Raw genomic sequence first — 21,347 nt, forward strand, 5'->3', positions numbered from 1 at the left:
AAACAGACTGCCCCGAGATGATAGGCTAAGTGTGGCGTTTTGCTATTGGTTGCCGAGAGTGACAGGTAACAACTCAATAAAGATCACACCCTTGGACATGACAAACTAGGAAAAATATGAGCATGCGTGAAAGAAAGCAGGAAAGTTACTCCTGATGCCTGTATGTTTTAGAGTCGTCCTGACTGAATTTTGGCTAAGCTTCATTATTGTCACAGATCAATGACACTGAATGGCAGACTGACTATGACACAGACAGCTCTATAGCGTCATTGTTTTAGAGACATGTGCATTCAACTTCATTTTGTAAGCTGTAGTTTGTGGTGCTGTTAGTTGTATTCCATTTTACGAGGTGTAGTAGAAGAGGTGTGTTTGTGATTTTTTTTTTTTTTTACATCAGTGGAGGTAGACAAAATATGAAATAGGAAATAGCCTACTAGAGGATATGCTGGAAGACACCCTAGTTTTCCCCTAGCTTCTGTCCATATTTTCATTAGTTGTAATAATATGCAAGCTTTTGCACATAAAAGTTTCACAAAGTTGCTGGGCCTTAGGTCATCTAGATATATGTTATGTTTTCTCAACTGAATTGGGATGCATACATGCTTACACGGGCATTTTGACATAATGAATATTGTTGTTGTTGCCCTGTATATATTTCTGGGCCTGAAGTCACTTTAATCTTGCGTCTTGATACTTCACCAGAGACCTTTTATCAAACCCTATAATTAACTATATAGAAGTGTCATTTAATTTTTCATCATCCATTTCTCTGGGGATTGTGTCTTGACCAAACGTTGAAACTTTTCACCATTGTATGTCTCTAGAAGTGCTGATAGTGACTGTCACCCACACAGCAGTAGACTGACACCATAGAGATGGAAGAGCCACAGGAGAGTGGAGCTCTCAGCTGGGGGTAGATGAAGGTATTATAATAATGGGTACACACTGGGACTGTTGTGCACCAGGTTTTTCCACAGCAGGTGATGTCAGCAAACTGATGTATTAATTACAGAGAGAAAAAAATGTCTCTGTAAATCTGGCTGTGGCATTTAATAGCAGATTATTGTATTTTGGCACTCTCAGATACAGTAAATACATAGGTAATTGATAAGGATAAACTATAATCATATATTTTACACTCTGATGCATTCCAAAGTTTTAATTATGTATCTGTAGATAAAACACAACAACATATGTAAAAGATCATTTGGATGCAGAGGTCAAATGTGTATGATTTTACCTCTTAGCTTTGTTTTACCACACATAGGACATCTACAGCTAGGTCCTTACTCATATGCAAACCATGATGTGAGTGCAGAACCACAAGTAAGGATTTTACTGCTGCTAGTGAGTTGAATATTAACGTAATAACTCATTTCTATTACAGGAGATGTCATATAAAGTGATTTGTTGGCTATTTTCCCCCCTGATATTACTTTGAAATAAGAATTTTCTAGTTCAAATTTGACAGCAGCTATATTCTATTTCACTAGACACAGCATATTATTTTGTCTGTCATGAAAAGTCTCCTTGGTTGTGCCCACGCAGTCATTTTCACACACCAGATAAAAAAATACTTTTTTGCACAAAGTAGTATTTTTCTTTTCCCAGGAGGTGAAACTGTTTACACACATGCATCTAGCTCCAACTTTTCCCACAGTTGAGCGCCAAGTAATGAAGCCCAATCTATATCTCTATTATCTCAATTGGCCACTGGTCAAGTAAATCAAACATAGAGAGATAGACACAGAGAGAGGCAGAGGGGTGCCTGAACAGAATATACCAAAGCTGTGTTTAAAATAAATGATCTCAGAAACCCATCACATTATGATAGAAACATCCCTCATGAGCTGCAGTCATTTTAATAATCACAATCCACCTTATTAGCCTGAAAGTCGGGGTGCCCCCTTTGGTTTGCTGTAAACTGATGCCCTGTAGATAGTAATTACTCATCATAGGCTGCCAGTTGAATGCTGGTTTTCCCCCACATGAGTTTGGGTATGAGTCAGCCGAATTATTCAAATGGGGAATTTTTTTTCAAAGAAGAGAAAAGCACAGGGTTTTTATTTTGTTGTCAACATTGAAAGAAAAACCAAAAGCATAGCCACACACCATTGTAGTATTGATTTGTAACCTCTCTGACTTCTGCATTGTTTAGTTTACTAGAAACTGACATGGAAGTCATATGTAAAAAACAACTTTTTTACAAGAAATAGCATATAAATAGACCTACAGCTCACTAAGTATAGAAGTAGCCTATTTATATTCTGCCAGTTCGATTCTGAAGTAGTTCAATCTTTTTCTTCCATAAAATGCTTTGGAAAACACTTCCTCTTTCATGCCAACCGTCCCCATATAACTACATTAAAGTCAATGTAAAACTAACATAATCAATCTAAATCCATGTAGGGATAGCCTACTGTAGGAATATATCACTAAGGGTTCCCGGCAATTAGAGACAGTAGAATTAATCTCTTAGTAGACAGAGGAGAGAGATAGAGAGAGAGAGAGAGAGAGAGAGAGAGAGAGAGTCCCAGTCCCATATAATCGGATTAGGTGACTATAGGTTAACAGGCTGCTGTCTCTCTCCGCTCTACACGGGACAGTCGTGTGCGCAGCATTTAAACTCTCTGGTGTAGCTTCACTTTACGACATAAAAAAAGAAGACCTGATGAGTGCAACCACAACCCAACGTGGTTTCGGTTTTTACGAGCGCGAAGGAAGAGGGTCTCACTTCGTGGGACGTTCACGCGTCGGATGGGTATGATGTCAACAACTCTGCGAAGATGACTGATGCTCAACTAGTAGGTTATATATGATACCACGGACATAGGAGTGTGTGTAATTTGGGCTCCCGTAGGCGATGTAAGATACTTTTTTTTTTTTTTTTGGGCAGAGTCACGTTAGTTTGTTCTGATCTTTCTGGAGAGACAGCCAGTCCCATGCCCGCGCCCCACGTGCCAGGCTGCACTCTACCCCGAGGACAGTGCCCAAGGCTCGGGGGTTAGATGGTGCTGATCACCGACGACAGGGATGGAGGAGGCGCATCGTCGGTCCGGGTCAAACAGATCCAGCTGCAGCAGAAAGCCGGGGGTTGCACTGCCCAAGTTCATCCGACCATAATCGAGCAACCCCCGTCCAACTCTGAGGATGAGGACTATCTGGGGTCTGGCGAAGATGAAGATGAAGACGACGATGGAGGCGAGGAAGATGATGATGAATTCGAGGAAGTTGACTTTGAGTACTTGGATGATTGTCGTAGTATCATGTCGGACGACTCCTTCTACCCGCCGGATGATGTGTTCGCGGACTCGGAGCGCACCCCGTCTCCAGATAGCCCGGAGCCGCTGACTTTTTTCCAGGCATGCTGCACCAACAACGCGGCTATCGTCCGAATTATGATCCGGCGTGGAGTGAAGGAGGAGGAGGTCAAGCACACAGACAGAAATAACAGGGTATGAAGTAACATGTTGCCCACAAGTGGTACCAAACATGATAAAAAAGTTTGTCATCTCGCAAAACCTAACCTATATGAGGGACAAAAGTCGATTACTCAGTAGTAAATTGGCTTGTATTCTTACATTCACTTTCCTGCCACTCAGTGAAAGAAGTTCTGTTAAGGAGCATGGTACTGAATTAATTAAGCCTGAGCTTGCCATAGTGATTTACTTACCTACTTCCAGTCCTCGATACCTTTAAAGTAGGCTTACTAGCATGTGTCATGTGTTTGGCAATGAAATTGACTTTGCCATGAATGCATGTTAACCTGCCTCAATGAAAACTTCTCATTAACTGTTAAGATTAATTAATAATCACTTAGCAACCAATTCTATTAATTTATAATAAGAGATCGGTCTATCAGTCAACTAGGGTGCCATCATTCAGTTTTCATTTCATACCATACCATAGATTTCTTACAGATCTGTGTACACTATGTGTGTGTTGACAGGGCTCGGTTTTGCAAGAACCTCTACTTCTTAAAAACATCTCATACAGTTAGCAAATCATCTGTATGTGTGTGTGTATGCGTGTGGTCATGCAAGCATATTTGTTTGATAGTGTGTCTGATGCAATTTGGGGGTAAATATCTACACGTACCATTAGGATAATTGCATTAGTGTGCCTTAGAACAATTTAAGTAGTCTTATTAATGACCTAATATGCATTTTAAAACCATAAATTAGGGATGTAGCAGGTCATTTATCAACACAAAAAAAGTTCTTGTTGGAAAATGACTGGAAATTGTATTGGCAATACAATCAAAGTGCGCCTTGTGTATTATTCACTCCTGCCAAAGAACAGCAGCCCAGGGCAAAGAGATGAATCCATAATGATGGAACAAGACTAGTTTTCATTCATGTGGACATTTTGCTAATATTAATTAAATTGGCTGGCAGCAAGCTCCATGCTAAAAATTCATCACAGACCACTCACCATTAATTGTCTTCTTAACTTTGTGATAGCTTTTCACCCGTAAAAAGTTGGCAAAGCACTTTGCTAGAGCACATTTCTTGCACAAAGTTTCAAGTGTAAGTATCTGAGTATGACTATAGTTTCATAACTGCAGTGGAGAACTTTTGGGGTTTAGGGTTTCAATCAGAAAACTTGATCATAGGTGCAGAGGGAGAAAGAGTTTTCACAGCTGGTGTGTGTTTCAGTATCCCTGACCTTACATCACAAGTCTGGTCTCTTACCTTCAGGCTATCCACATCTCTTTGTGTCCTTTCTACTATCTTTCCTTCTCTTACACTTACAGTATCTCTCACCAACTGTCCTTCCTTATTTTTCTGCTTGTACACTATATAATCAGTAATGAGGTCATGGGAAGGAAGAACAGAATGACATCATTGGAATGCAGAGACTTCTCCCTCTCTTCTTCTCTGCTATATGACATGCAGGGCGGAAGGACACACACACATGCTGCAAAGTCCTAACTAGAGAAAGGGCCAAAGGTCTTGGGATGCGGAAAGCACCTCAAAACACGTGTACTGTGTGTGTGTGTGTGTGTGTTTGTATAGCAGAGAGAGACACAGGGTGGAGTGTTTTCATTGTGCATTGTTTGAGTGTGTGCGTTGACCATTTGTTTTGTCATGCCATTTGACATTAGACCTGTTCATGTACCCTGAGACACAATACAGGTTAGGCAAGTGGCACCACATCTATTAGAGGCACATATTGATACAATCTGTAATGCTCGTTAGTGTGTGTGTGTGTATGTGTAAGTGTGTGACTTCAACATCCTGTCACATATGTCAATAGTACAACACAGCAGACAGACTGACCAAGTGCTGTGCTGTACATCATGTACCATGTAGCCTAATTTGCTTTTCTCTTATGAGCTGTTTTTAGGGAGATATTTAGTATTGAGACTTGTTCATTCTGAAAAACAAAGAAACTACTGCCATGTTTTGTATACAGTAAATTGAAATAGAAATATGTATATACAGTGGGGCAGAAAGTATTGAAATACACATACAGATAAAGTTGGTATAACAAGTAGAGTCAAAAATATCATTTTAGTATAGATACATCAGGTCAGTTTAAAAGGTTTGGGTTTTAGTCATGTGCTATATTAAAGAACTAAAGGTTGTGAAATGTTATGCAATCATATTTTCCATGCATTAATGTGCTGCCTCTGCTCTCTGTTGTCCCCTTCAACAGGGAAGTCAAAGATCCGGGTCAGCTACATAACCACAGGCCACACCCGGTAGAGACTCAGTGTTTTACATAAAGGTACACCAGCAGGGTGGATGGTTGAGGGCACAGTCTCTAGGTGACACCACCTGCTGCCAAAGATAACAAGTTCATTTTAAGGGCTATAGGTAACATAAGGTTGGAGTTCTGTGATATGTTGGTGAACACACAAACAGGATTGGCACCAAAGTATCAACAAGAGTCTTTTTGGCTCCACAGTGCACAACCAACACCTAATCACATTACACCAATATGGCCCAGAGTTAAAATGTCATGCAAAAATTAACAATCCCTCATGTGGACAAACTATCTGCATCACAGCACGGGTTAAGGGTAACACATGCAGGGAGTGGAGAAAGTTGAGTCAAATAGCTAGAATTTGCAAAAAATGAACCTCATGTGACATAACAGGAAAGAAAAAGTGCTAAAATATCCAATGTTGAGGCTTATGTTTTTATGATGAAAAAGTCAGAAATCACCCAGCATAACTTTTGATATTATATCCTCTAGATTGTTTTGCAAGACTTTGAATCTTACTGCAAACCTGTTTTTTTCTCAACCTAGCCCTCGAAAAGTAATAAAATCATACTTTCCACTGCTAACATGTTTAAACTTGATTAACCAGAATCACGATCACAGCAGAGTAAGCCAAACAAACAGTACACTGTACCCTAAGATGACTGAAAGAAGGCTGAATACTAAATTTACACAGAAATTACCACTATGTAGGCCGTGTGCAAGCACGTGTATTTAATTATCCTAGTTTATGATTAGAGCATAGTGTTTATACATGTTCTCAGAATCTCTGTATTGAATACTCTCTATTCTCAGTATTGTGACTGTGATGGATGACATTTCAATGAACTATTGACAATATTTTGAAAACAAAAAAACATCACATCACATCAGGTTTATCTCGGTCATTATAAAGTTGACTTTTGGGAGATGCATAATGTGTGTGTGTGTGTGTGTGTGTATGTGTGTGTGTCTTGTTACTTCTTGTATCTTGTATCAAATTAATATAATCCTCAGTCACCTCTAACCCTGTTTAGGACAGCGTGCATTGCTTTGGCAGTGAATTGGATAAGCTGTCATGCTCACAAACAAAATTCAATAAATACACACAGACACATGTACACACACACAATCACACACACACACACACACACGATCCAATCGGCTCAAATGAGGCCACCCCTGCCTCTCTTTGTCTCGCCAACACACACTGTCCTCATCTAGTGCATCATCAAATTTTCCAAAAAGGGTGAGATCAGGAGACAAACAAGGACAAGTACAGTATTTTCACATTACAAGGCAACAGGCGACAAAGTTAACCACAGTGTCACGCCATAGTCAGAAAGAACGACTGACCGGCACACAGATCGACCATTAGGCCAACAGGCACACAGGCTAAATGAGGCACAGGCGGGGAAGGACAGAAATTTGGCACTGCGAATGGTAGCAGGCGTGATGCTGCTAGCAAATACAGATGAGTGGAAAAATCAAAGCGACAGTCATACACATCTGATTTGATACGGCCATGTGAACGCAGAGCTGCAGAAAAAGACAGTTAACAGGGAGGCTATTGACAGAAACATGGCTTAGTACGTCTGCTTCTGGTGTACAGTATGAGATTGAGAGCGGTCTAGAGCGTATTTGCCTGTGTCTGTACGTGTGTGTGTGTGTGTGTGTGTGTATGTCCTTGAACACAAAGACGTACTGTAAAATACTGCAAAACGAACGCCACGCTTTACACTTGGCTCGTGCAAGTTTTCCACGCGTCTCTGATGATTTAAAGTATTTAGCTAAGTGTGATCTTTCAATTAGTTTTGCAAAGCTGTATTCATTTTGAAAGAATGAAAGGAATTAGGTTAAGTTAGTTTTATTAAGGACACGAGAAGGTAGTTAGATTTATTTATGGGAAAATCACCATGAGTTGGCACAAGTGGCCGGGAACTCACAAGGGACACAACAACCTATGAGTTGTTCTAAGGATGTAAAACCAGGACCAGACCTAATAGACAGATCAAGGTTTCTACTTTATTGGGGTGCTAACCTGGTTGCTTATGTTATGATAGGGTACTTTTTAGCCCAAGCTCACCCCCTGGAATCCAATTTTGCAGTGTACAGTACGCTCATTTAAACTTCATCTACTGCAAGTATTAGCAGTAAGGTTGAATTTTTCAGCTGTAGCAGAATGAAGAACAAGAACGTAGTTTAGTGGACTGTAGGGCTGTTGGTGCCGTGCTAATATCTGATGTCCTTTTTTTAAATCTACATTGAGCAAAGACTTTAAAATGATTATTGGTTTTAAACATTTTATAAATACTTGAAAGTGAAATATTCCAGATCATCTTTAATTTCAATGCCAGTTATGATTCATGCTAATGTGAAGATTCTGCATTACATTTAATTTGATATCATTTGCACTTGGGAAGACAGTTGAAGTTGGGCTGGGAAACCTGTTTGTGTGTCTGTAAGGAATTTTAAGGGTTACACTGGGTATTGTGTCATCCACATTGGACCCAAACACAGCATTCCCATATTAACTGTAGAAACACAGTTACGTCTCTCCCTCCCCCTCGCTCTGTGTCTCTCTGACTGATAAGGCTAAGCCTTTCTATTCCTAGCATTGGATATTCCCCAGATTACTTAGTGAGTGGAGTGTGTGCGTGTTTGTGTGTTTTTGTATATGTGTGTGTGTGTGTGTGTGTGTGTGTGATTGAGTTGACTGTGTACAGTTTGTGTAAAACATGGGTTTTTTGGATCAGTGGTTAAGGTTAAGGTTAGGTTGGGGCAAGTAGTGGTTATGGTCAGGGTTAGGGTAAGACTCCAGGAAATAAATACCAAATGTCTATGTAAATACCCCGGAAGTGATTCTAGTGTGTGTATTTGTGTGTCTTTGTCTGTGTGTCTGTATGGGCTAATAATAAGTTAACCAGAATTTGTGTGTGTGTGTGTGTGTGTGTGTGTGTGTGTGTGTGTGTGTGTGTGTGTGTGTTCAGACTGCACCAGTACTCACTGACCTTGATTACATAATGGAAGTTTGACCTAAAGTCCACCTGAAATTGAAATTCATTTTCACTTGGGAATCAACACAACCTCGGTTTGTTATGACTGATGTACTGGTCAAAATTGTCACTGCCAAAAAGGAATTCAAATGGTATTTACTGTAATGAGGTGATAGTGCCGGCTATGATGGTGTTCTCCTGAGGATGTGAATGTCTGATACTAACTGATGATGCTGGTACATTCATTCAGTTGTAGAAATATATGATGCACAATGATACAGTTAATCATAGGCAGAAAACAACTGGTCATCTTATTAGAAAATACTAATATAACATAGTTTTGAATGCCTTGTGGCCAGTATTGTTAACCATTGACATGATTTTTAATTGATTTAGATTTTCTGGATATTTGTTATCAACTCAACAACCTTTTTTTAAAGCAGCCCAGACACAACTTTGGCAGAGGCAATCATCAGGTTTTGAAATTGCAAAATATTATAAAAGGTAATGTCCAAGGCAAAAGGAGACTAATGCAACCCACCGCTAGACAGTTTAAATGCAATGCTATGTATACTACAGTATGTAATTATATATTTATATATATTTACCATCTATTTTAAAAGAATAGGTCAAGAAAATTGCACTTCAATCAAGAAAGATTGGGTCTGTATTAAATTTGGGGGTTAAACCTCTTCACATTTTAAGAGATCGGCCGCAGTTCAGTGTAATGGAATAGATGAGATTACAGTCAGGGGGGATGTATGTCTGTGTCCATCAGCATAAAGTGATGAAAGCTTTAAAATTTCCAGTCTGCATCTTCATTTGGCCTACATGCAAAATACATAATCCCCCAAAAAAACTATTGGGGAGGATGTGAATCTCTGTCATGCTCAAAGCCTCTCTTTAAATTTTGCTATATTTCTATATTTCTACACACACACATGCATTACTCACTGGAAGTACCCCTCTTGATTGTTTCAGGCTTGTTCAGGTGCCAGGTAGTGTTGTTATTTTTATCCCTTTAGCCCCAGAGTTTGTCATTGAGTGGGTAATATTGTGTAGCACATGAGCCTTTTTGCCATTCATGAGTGTTTCTGTACTTGTTTGCTGCGTGTGCATTTTGCCGTTGCTTCGTGCTCGGATTCTTCAATCACCGACATTGCCGGCAGCTTAACATAGATGTAACAAATATTGCTGTGCGTGTGATAGGGACGTGCAAGTAGAAAACTAGAGCCTGGGAGAAAAAGGTAAAAAACAGAAGTTAAATGCTTGTGTGTGCATGAATGTGTGTGTGTATGTGAAAAAGGTTCACAGAGAAAATAGGACGATGTCTAACGACTGAGATTGCTCCAGACATGCTGCAGGGCATGCTTTTAAAGTGCATCACAGCAAGGCTGGAGGCTTGCCAAGAATGTGTGTGTTTGTGAGAGAGAGTGAGAAAGAGAGACATAGACCTACATGTGTGTTTCTAACCAGACAAAGTGATCTGGACCTGTGCCAGTGGAAGTGATCTTATTCTAGTCGATGCAGGACCTTTCTCCATCTTTTTGCCTTAAAACTCTCAGGCACTAATGTGACTACATATCCAGCTGGCTGTCAGCCTGGAAAGTTTAAAGTTAAGTTAAGGTTGTCTTGCAGGTGAAACTATGTCTTATATACAGGTACCATAAATGCTGCAAGGCAACATTTTAACTGAGTCTGTGCTAAGAGCTAACAACTCAATCTAAAGCTCATCGTAGCTCAAATATAATTCAGATCAATTATTTAACTGTAAAAAAGCTGAAATTAATGAATTAGTCGATCAAGAAACGAACAATTTCAATAATCTATTCATCATTTTAGCCATTTTTAGGCAGAAACACCAAGTATTTGATGGTTGTAGCTTCTTAGATTTGATAAACATCTTAACATTAAAGTGAATGTATTTGGGTAAAAGTAATTATTAGTAGTATAAGTTTGGGTTCTTGGAAATTGTAATAGGCATTGATTATAGTTTCCTGGTGTTTTTATAGACCAAATGAGTAATCAATTAGATTAGCCAAAATAATGATGCAGATTAGTTGATTAGGAGAATCATTGTTAGTTGCAACCCTTATCTTTAAATACTAATCAGTAGAGAGGTTGCACTGCTAAAAGGAATTACGTTAACATTCACAAATCAATGTCTCAGATTACACACCAACATAAAATGGAGCTGATAGTGATTCAAAATAATTAAACAGTCTGCACCTTCATACGTATGATTAAACTGTGTAACATATATAGGTATGTTGCATTGTTTAGCAGTCAGTGTGTTCAGATGCACATTTAAATCTTTCTCCTTTCACACACACTGTCAGTCTATGTTTTGTGTGTGTGGGTAGAAAGTAGATATATCTAGGTGAGGCATGGGTGCAAACTATGTAAGGTTTCTTAAACCTCCAGGCTTTCTCTGTACCATTCTTTAGTCATTATTATATTTATTCATTTCAGTGAGACAGAACTTATGATCAAGTCCATACCAGAGATTGCAAGTTAGTGGAGAAACACAGTGTGCCTGAAAATCAAGACTAAAATCTCATCGTGCCAAGAAGTGCATCAAGTAGGTTTTATGAGCTTATGAAGAGAACATTGTGGCACTGAGGAGATTCAACAAGTCTAATGTGGAACAAATAGTACCAACTTACATACACACAATATACTACTTGACTCTTTTCAACAAAGTATCAATGTTTGAATTGTTTAACTTATTATTTAACTCTTTAATGTACTGATCTGATATCCATATGACATTATGTACAGTTTGTACCAACAAGTTTAATACCCCATGGTTAGCATATTGGATTTCAAGCAATGCACTAATTGGAAAACTCTTTAAATGCATGTGCAGAGAATTCTTTCTGTGTCTGGAAACATAAAAGTAAACTGCATGCTATACATCTGAATTTCTTTCATCAGGCACCTGCAGCAAAACATAAAAAACAATTGTCTTGCAACTGTCGCTTGCAATGTCTGTGCGTGTTTTGATTAGATTCGGCCTGAGTGACCTTTCCATCACAGCCGGCTTTAATAAAGCGCTAATTAAAAATCCCAGTAGGATCTCCTATCTTGCCAATTAATAGCTTGTTATGAACAACAAGTTATCTGTCAGATTTTTGCTGTGAGTTCATTTTTTCTGATCGCTCCAAGATCATAAATTATACTTGTTAGCCTGCAAACACGAACTTTTAAAAAAATAGCAAAGCCTTCAACATTAAATAGATTTTCACTTGTTCCTTTGCGTGGTATGGAACTACATAATCTGAAGATGTCTAGGTAGAATGATCATGATCTAAGCCATCACTAATTGGACTATATTTGATTTTACTCCCAATTCTTTACAAAGTACTGTATTGAATCATTTTTGGTAGATATCAGGCTTTTTCCACATATGCCCTGAACCATCTAGTGAAAGACATTTCTTTCTCATAGAAAATATTTCATGTGTTAATGAATGAATATATCCACACTGACATATCAATTGAGAACTCTGTGTTCCTAAATGCTGCTGCTGCCACCTTCCCCCCCCCCGTCTCAGCTCTTCTGCGGTGGCAAACTTGTTTGTTTTGGCTGATGAAGTGTGCACCTTCCGGAAAGTACCAAACTTTTACAGGAGTTTTCCAGGCTCACACACTCACACACACTCACACACACTCACACACCCAAACTCACATAAACTCACACTCAAAGACTAATATTTACACATACAGTACATCCACACACACATAAAAGGGTTCCTATTCTGGCATGAACACACAAATGCACAAAAATAAAAGTACACAACATCATACAGACAGAAAGACGGACGGACAGAGACAGACAGACAGTTCACAGTGAAAACACAACAGGTGTCATATTTATTCAGGGATAGTAGTTCTGAAAGATGCACAGGCCCTGATCACATTTTTTCTTCATACTACTTCTTATATGTCAGCACTTTACTGCAGTTTTGCTTCATCTCCTTTGACATGTTTTTATTTTCTTTTGAACATTCTTTGCTGATTCCTAAACGCAAGCCTCTCTTCTTTCCCTTGTTCTTTCAACTCCTCCATCTCTACCTCTTGTCCTGTCACTTTTTGTCTCAGATAGCGCTGTTGGTTGCATGTTACCAAGGTTATGTTGACGTCGTCATAGCGCTGTCTCAGTGTCCGTATCTGGATGTGAACTGGCAGGACAGTGAGGGAAACACAGCTCTCATCACCGCCGCTCAGGCAGGTAAGGCTCACACATACACACACACACACACAAAGTATAGTAAACATAGGCTCAGTTACACACAAAAGCTGGATCACAGTACTGTTGAACACATGTAAGCTCAGGCACAAATAGACACACTGTGGCATTAATAGTCTGCAGTACTATAGCTGCACAAGGTTTTTCCAACATAAGTGATCAGAAAAAAAGACTATTGTGAGCTCCAGTAACTACTGTCCTTTGCTATGTTTTCTAAGGCCACATAACAATCACCAACTATCTGCTCAATTACTACTCTGGGTTGGACATCGAGAGGAGAAACTGCCACGGCTTCACCGCTCTGATGAAAGCTGCCATGCAGGGTCGGATTGAGTGTGTGCGCTCCATCATGATGGCAGGTAAGAAAAACGGCTGTAGTTGTAAGTTGGTTCAGACAAACACTGAAAATACACAATCTTTTGATCAAGAACTCTTTTCATGAGGTTCAGGCCATCACCCCTTATTGATTTACGTTTTCAAATCATTTGCAATTCAAAGGATGTGTACATTTTTGAAACTTTCAAGGTCTGGATTTTAAAAATTAGTTTTGTGAGACTGATGGAGTTTATTATTCTGCCATCAGAGCAGCTCATTAAAGTATGAACAGATTTTCTAAAATTTGTTGGACAGATGGACAATTTGAATACTTTTTGGCAGTAATCCAGATTGTGTTCTGAATTTTGATAACAAATCATAAAATCAGCTTTTATTGTCAGCATGTGAGTTTATTGTAACCATGGAATGATGGAAATGGCATCTGTAGATTAGCATGTTTATTTCAGAATGTATGGCATTAATACAGATCTATGAACTGGCCCTGTCTGACCGATATGGGTATTTATTGCTATACTGGAGGATTAGTGTTGTATGAGCGTGTTGTACATGAGTTATCATCAACACACAGACAGATAGCAACCTTTGTATAATTTAACCTGTGATTTTATATACCCTTCAGCTATGTGTCCTTTTATTCACATCTTTAACATTCATGTCCCCCAGGAGCTTCTCTTAATGCAAGGGACTTTGGCCGCCACTTCACTGCCAGGGAATGGGCCGTTTTTACAGGCCGTTATGAAACTGCCTGGCTGATGACACGCCTGATGGAACGGCCCTGTGCCTACCAGTACCGTGACACATACAGGTAAATTGTTATGTACAATACTTGGCAAACTTTAAGAAGTGATGCATTAGAGTATTTTACTGTATAAACAGTCTAACTTTGCCAGCTGACATCCAGACCAGCATCCTAGCTATGCGGGATGCTAGTTAGGACAGGTTTTGTCAGACTCATATTTAGACTCCCTGCACTTTCTTTTATGGCTGTTTGCTCCCATCATTAGTTTTGCAATGTTTTCCCCCCAGTGAGTTCACCTTGATATCCAGCTCACTGCTTTTCACATCTTCACAACACACCCAGAGCCATGGGGATTTAGGCATGCAATACAAGGTCGGACACACTGTTAGTGTGGAGCACAAAAATGTTTCCTCAGTTTTATGTGAAAAGGTTGTATATATAAGTAAAGCACATAAATATATATGAAGTAAATATTGGGGATTTAAGGAGGGTCAGTGCAAGCTGGTTATTGATTCACAAGAAAGGGAGAAAAATAAAAGCTACAGGAAAATACCCAGCTGAAGCAAAACATAAGACATTCAGCCACAGTTAATGCTAGATATAGATTGATTCATTATAACTATCATTATCATTAACTATTCATTATAGCATATTTAAGTACAGCTTTTAGAAATAGCTTTTGTATTGCTTGGAAGTATATAGCAATGACATGGATGTCCCTCTTCTCATCTAGCTGGATGGCTTTTTTAGATGAACAGTTGTGTTCAACTTGAAACTATCACATATACTCTCGGAAATGCACACAACACCTTGCATAAGATTAACCCCATTTGACCTATATGGACACCTTGCATAAGATTAACCCTATAATACCTATATGGACATCTTGCCAATGCCTGTATCAGATTTGATATAAAAATCACAATTGATAGACTATTAGTTGTCCATGAATAAGTCAGTGTTGTTTGTATTGTGTCTTTTTATTTTATGTTATATATGTTTATGTTATATATGATTTTAATTGACTACTACTGCCTACTTTTGAGTAAGGCCCCTTTTCAGTTTGTATGTGCAGGAGGGGATTTGGAGCCAGGTTTTTATGTATTTTGTGTGCATATACGCTGTCTTGTTAAAAATGTCAAAAAACTTTTATACAATTTAAAAACATAACACAGAAGAAGCATTTTCAGGGTATAGACTTCAGTGTCTGTGCCTCTGTGCTGTGGATTTATATCAACCTTGCTCTTCCAGTCTAGAGTGGCCCCCATTGGCATCACTCGTGGCCAAAAACCAGGAGCCCCGTGGCTGTCTGAAGCGCCTGTCTGACACTGTGCGTAATGTCTTCAACATTGCAAATGTCACCAACCCTGAGGACGAAGGTGTCATCGACCACATGGTTTCTATTACAACTGCAATGAGGAGTCCTTTCATTGCAGTGGCGTGCCATACAGTGAGTTCAATGTTAAATATTTTTAATAATGTTAAATCCTGTTTAATGTTCATTTCCCATGTTGCTGAGCATCGCACAGTATTGATTTGCGGAAAAAAAAAGGTAAACAGCATCACTGTCAGGCTATCAAACATTTGAAATTCATGCTTTTCTGCAAACTCAGGTCCCTTTGGAGGGCATGTCTGGAAATAGGAAAACAAGCATTTTTCAATTATAAATCCTGATATGGTGAAGCAACTCTTTATGATAAGGAAGGATTTTAAGGTGAAGCAAGTCTTTAAATTTGCTGTCCTCTGTATTATTCCTGGTGGTATCTCCACACACTCAGCACAGTTGGAGTTATCAGGGTTCATTTTCTTATCTTCATATGGACACATACCTTCTTGTAGTAATCAGCTTCCACTGACTTGAAACTGAATCACTTGTTTCAGTGATTGTCCATTAGTAGAGGTCTTAAGTTTTATCATTGCTACAGAAGCAATGTGAAAAATGCTCATTTTGTTGTATTAATGCTATTAAAGGATAACTCCGGCATTATTTTATGTTTTATTTTTATCAGCAAAATCTAGCAGCATCTAATTTTCATGGGATTTGTTCACAATAATTAAAGGATGTAATTAAGACCAGCCTTATCTGTTAAGCAGGTTATTCATGCAAGATTACCAGTATTGAAATGCTGCAAACAAAAGGGAGACTCAGCACAGCTTTTAGCTAATAAAAACCCAGCATGCTGTTAATGGTGCTACTAAAACTGCTTATGATGATAATAACAATCAGAGCCTTTTTTTTTCAGGTGTGTCCTGACAGCCCCCCAGCTGTGGGAAAACGGCGCTATGCAGTTCCTGAAATCGTCCGCCAGCAACGTGCCAAGGAGCTCCGCACCATCAACCCTGACAGGGTGGATACTCACCTCAAACTCTTCCAAAACTCTAAAGTCACATTGGTGGCCAAGAATGCAGCTGACCGGCGGGCCAGCCTTCAGGCCCAGAGCCTGGTGGCTCGACACAGAAGCCCCAGCATGGGCATGATGGCTTATAACGAAGCCCTTGAACTGCGGAGAACCAGCCTGCTCCCCGTGCATATGGTGATGAGGAGGAGCAGCGTCAGGCCAGGGTTCAGCATTCCAAAGGTGAGGGTGTCCAAAGCCCCCACACCCACTTACGAACCAGAAAAGGTCCGCAGGAAGAGCAGCGCCAAAGATGGAGGTGGACACCTGCTGCAGATCCCAAAGTGGCGGTACAAGGAGCTAAAAGAAGAAAGGAGGAAGGCCGAGGAGGCTGAGAGGAGGAGGCTAGAGGCTGTAACCAAGAGACACCTCTCTGCTGGGAAAAGGAAATAATATCATGAGGACGTGATGTACACTAACCAAAAAAATACAACGCTTGGTGATGATTGATCTGGCTCTAATATTTCTCTGCAAGCTAATGTGCTCAGGGTGAGCCTACAATTACCAGCAGTGTTCCTTGAACACTTTTGCATCCCTAATTGAATTCCACTCGTGTCTGAGGAAAGGATGCAGGTTTGCCTCTTAAAAATGGTTGTTCACAAGTTCACAATGCTCCGTGTCCTTTCTGACATTGATTACCCAGGGGATTTGATACTTGAAATATTTTTAGCTTATAACTTATTTTTCATATTTATTGCTTTTTAATGCAGTGAAGATGGCCAACTCTATATTTTGTTACGCATTGGGTGCTCAGCACACCAGTGTTTTTATAGTGTGTTACACAATGTTCAAGCACAAGATACATTGACATAGATTCTTTAAGACTAACCACAGCAGACATGGTGCGGTTGTCTTTAAGCCTAAAAAATGGAAGCAGTTATTATTAAAGATGTTAAAATGTTTCCATGAAGAATACTAATGGGCGTGTCTTAATGACTGAGAAAGCTAAAGCATAGAAGCTACTAGCATATGACAGAAATATTTTAGATGCTTTTTGTTTTGCTTTATATTGACAATCCCATGAATGTATTTTGCATATATATACAGTACATATACATAGCGCGGTATATATACTGTATATTTTCTATTAGGAATTTGAATGCTTTTTAATGACAAAACTTTCTATTTTTTATTCAATATGGTCTTTTTCACACAACTGTTTTTCTAGTCTTAATGTTTGAGACCAAGACAGCATAGAGCACTATTGCAATGTAACACTTCAAGTCTTTACCAGGTGGAAGGAAAGTTGGAATTCTTTCCCAAATGTTTACATTGCAGAACTTCACAGAACACTGGTTGTATTGGTTATAAACTATCATGCAATGACTGAGACGCTTAGATGTGTGTTTGCATTCCTTATGGGAGGATGGCATTTACAGGGTATGAATGATGTAAAAGAAATAAACACTTCTGTTAACAGTGACTTTGGATGTGGTTGTGATTAAGCCAAATATTGATGCTCTAAACCAATAGGATTTTTTGCTCTTCTTCCCATCTTGGTTTTCATAAAACATTTCATCCGCTAACAATGACAGAAAAAAATTAACTCAATAACCAAACCAATTCTTGGTTAACATGACAGAAGGAACCGAAGCACTAATCCTAAACATATGGACCCTCTGATAAAAACAGCCAACCCATTATAGAGCAAGAGGTCAGCTGTTTTAACATTACAACAATGAAAATAATGGGGTGCAAAAAAAAAAGCTGAGAGTTTAAACACACAGAGCCACGGGGAAAGCACATTGTCGGGCTTTTTGAGAGCACAATTTCACGGTCCTAACTCCTCTTGGCGATTGCAGCTTAAGTGCCATCCAAGAGTGTGTGTCTAATATACATGGTGATGAGTTGCTAAGGGGTTACAAGGGCACTGCGCAACTAAATCATTTCTTCAAATAAACTTCATTGACTTCAGAGTGGCAATCTGCTCCAACACTGCCCAGAGGAAGTCATTTGAACACGACAAAAGATGAGCAAACTGCACATTTACTGAACTCTACATTTAACAAAGTCTAAGTGGCTGCAGGATTAACATATTTAACATTAACATAAGGAAATGTTTCAGTGAAATGGCTTCTGATGGCAATGCATTGTCACAATCAGTGATGTCTACTGCGTGTGCAATTTGTTATGAGGCATCTAACATTTGTTGCTTAGGAATACATTTCTTAATGTTTGTCAGTTATTATTGAGCATTTTTATTAGTATTTCTGTGATCTGGTGAAAGTATCCATTGAGATTTCAGTCTATTGAATTCTGGTCAGGATTTATCTGGGCACAATAGGGGTAGACCAATTGGTTTGTGTGTTGACTATTCATCTACCCCAAGTTCACTTTATTCAGAGTGTGGAGGAATGAACTGCACTGTGTGTGTATGTGAGAGAGAGACAAACCTATTAGCCCTGAATGCATCAGACAATATTTAGGTCATCATTGTAGCTGAAACAGCTGTTGGCTTAGATTGTAACCTGAGATTATGAAGCGCCACAGGCTTGGTCAGCAATTCCCCTCTCGCCCTCCTCCTCCCACCCTCATCCCAACCCAAATCCCTCATAGAAACCCAGTATAACATTATTCAATACATTCATACATACGACAGCTATTATGTCATCTTGTGGTGCTACAGGCTGGGATTTAGATAAATGATCTGATTCCAGATCAGTACTGTGTGAGTGCTTCTCGTGATGGTTTTTTGGGGGGGTCCTTAGCTGATGCCCTCTGCTGGTTGGTTTTGGTAAAACATTTAGATGAAGATAAAGGGTATTTCATACATTTTAAATGAGCTAGTGACTGTAATACTGAAAAGAAAAGTACCCCCCCACCACCACCACCACCACCACCACACACACACAGACACACACACACACACACACACACACACACACACACTATAACAGTAGGCCATTGTTTAACAAAACAGCAATGGGCTCTACAAGAAAAAGCTTATCTTGATAAGTTGAACATAATTGTCAACATTAAATATAAGTTAATAATGTAAACATACATCTCATCTGTACTTGCATAAATAAAGTCAAATAATAAAATAAAATAATTGAATTTTAATGTAAAAAAAAAACCACTAAAAGAATCAATTATTTTGTTCCTCTCTTGGGAATGAAATAGTAATGAAACATTTCTGAGGTATTATCTATTAACAATAGCTGCATACAAATATGATCAACTTGACCACTGTTTGGTCTCATTCTTCTCGATTTTCTGTGATTTAACAAGAACAAAATGTGATCTATCCCATTGTTCAAGGTATGACAGTTGTATAATTTTCATTTTTTAATACTATTAATACTATTTTAATACTTCATCATTTCTAAAATGCTGAAAAATGTATGAATAAATGATTGCTTCTCATAAGTGAATCACCACGAGAGTTACCTACAATGTGTGAACTAAAAAGGAACTGAGAAAAAAGTGAGAAAAACTTTTCAGAGAGTGGATCTCTTACAAAAGTCTTCTCCCAGGAGCAACAAAAACGTGATAAAAGTACTGTATGTTACTTTCTCTACAGCGACACATGAAAAAATGGGTTAGTTTCACATGAAATCTCGTCATTGTGCTGCTTGAGGAGTACCACCCATGGTATTGTGCAATGCTGAGAACATAAAAAAAATAAAAATGGAGGTTTGTTTTTGTCAATACTGGAGTCAAACCTTGACATTTTAATATAGCCGCCTTATCAAAATGACCGTGAACAAAAGAATGTCCTGACCTGAACGACTGAAATATCTCTTCTTCCCTTCTGCCTGTTGACTCAGTAAACGTCAGCATCACTGGAAGGTTGTCAGACTAGTCCATCACAGAAATGACCGGTCTCAACTAGCTAAAGCCAGTTTGAATTTTCCTGGGGACCACATGGCCAACAGCTGGCAGTGTATACTTAGGGTTGATGTAATAAAGTGCCTGTAAATGAGAGAGACTGAAAAAAGTAAAGTGCCTTAAACTGTAACCTTGAGTGTTTTTATGGTGTTGGAAGAGAAACTACAAAAAGTACATTTTAGTCTTTAATTTCTGACAAATGGCTAACCTCTTTGAGCTGCTGACACAGGTAATTGAAGCTTTGGATAACCTTCCTGAATATACCCACACAGTAAGCAGTATCTTGAACAACATCAGGTGTGTATTTGTAGTGTAAAACAGCAAGACACAAAACCACAGCTGGAGTTTTTTGTTGATCCGTGGATTGAGCCCATCAGTGTATATCTGAGGGGCTCTGACAGCTGGAGCAAAGCTGTCAGAGTCCACAAATGATGCACTGACATGAGAAGTAAACCTACGCACCTCTTAATTGATGTTTAATCATTTAAATTTAGAGCTGAATTTTAAATCAACAGACAACATATTTAAAATTTATTTCAGCATTTTCTAGCATGGGTGTTCTAGGTGTCAATCTTTGCAACTAATGATCTAATGTTTACTAGCTCATAGACTAGAAAAACATGTAAAATTAACCTTTCCAAAATATATTAAGATGTATAAATAAAATTGGAACCTTCTTCGATGTGGATGAATTCCTCATAGCTAGAGATTCGTGAGCAGAGTAGCATGATACATTTTTGATCAGTGACTCACTCTCATCCTGCCCTTCCAGTCAGTCTAATAAGACATGGCAGCAGATGAGAGGTCTGCCACCTTGAGAGAACTATATACAACCATGGAGAGTCAAGGAGATTTTGTCTGCTTTAATGGGGAGTTTCAGCTTCCTGAAAGAGCCTCGTACCAACTAAGCCTGCAGTGGGTGTTTTATTGGGCTAACATGGGCTGACAGAACACCTGGTTGCAGATGCTCGTGTAAAAATGGATTACACGCACTAACACCTGGTGCACACAGTGTTTGTGTGTTTGTGTGAAGTGAAGGGAAAAAGAAAAAAACAGCGGACAGTTCTTGGAAAGATGCTTCTGTTTCAT

At 39.1% G+C, this 21,347-nt stretch overlaps 1 protein-coding gene across 1 annotated transcript; it reads left to right on the forward strand.

Moving 5' to 3' along the window:
* Window positions 1-2,991: 2,991 nt before the first annotated feature.
* On the forward strand, window positions 2,992-17,344 carry ankrd33ba (ankyrin repeat domain 33ba). The gene is made up of 6 exons (XM_053342302.1): window positions 2,992-3,455; window positions 12,809-12,938; window positions 13,175-13,315; window positions 13,956-14,097; window positions 15,283-15,481; window positions 16,275-17,344. The coding sequence occupies exons 1-6, from the start codon at window positions 3,009-3,011 to the stop codon at window positions 16,818-16,820; spliced, it is 1,605 nt and encodes a 534-aa protein (XP_053198277.1). The 5' UTR covers window positions 2,992-3,008; the 3' UTR covers window positions 16,821-17,344.
* Window positions 17,345-21,347: the final 4,003 nt, after the last annotated feature.

The sequence above is a fragment of the Scomber japonicus genome, chromosome 21 (assembly GCF_027409825.1).
Source record: "Scomber japonicus isolate fScoJap1 chromosome 21, fScoJap1.pri, whole genome shotgun sequence".
Classification (NCBI taxonomy): domain Eukaryota; kingdom Metazoa; phylum Chordata; class Actinopteri; order Scombriformes; family Scombridae; genus Scomber; species Scomber japonicus.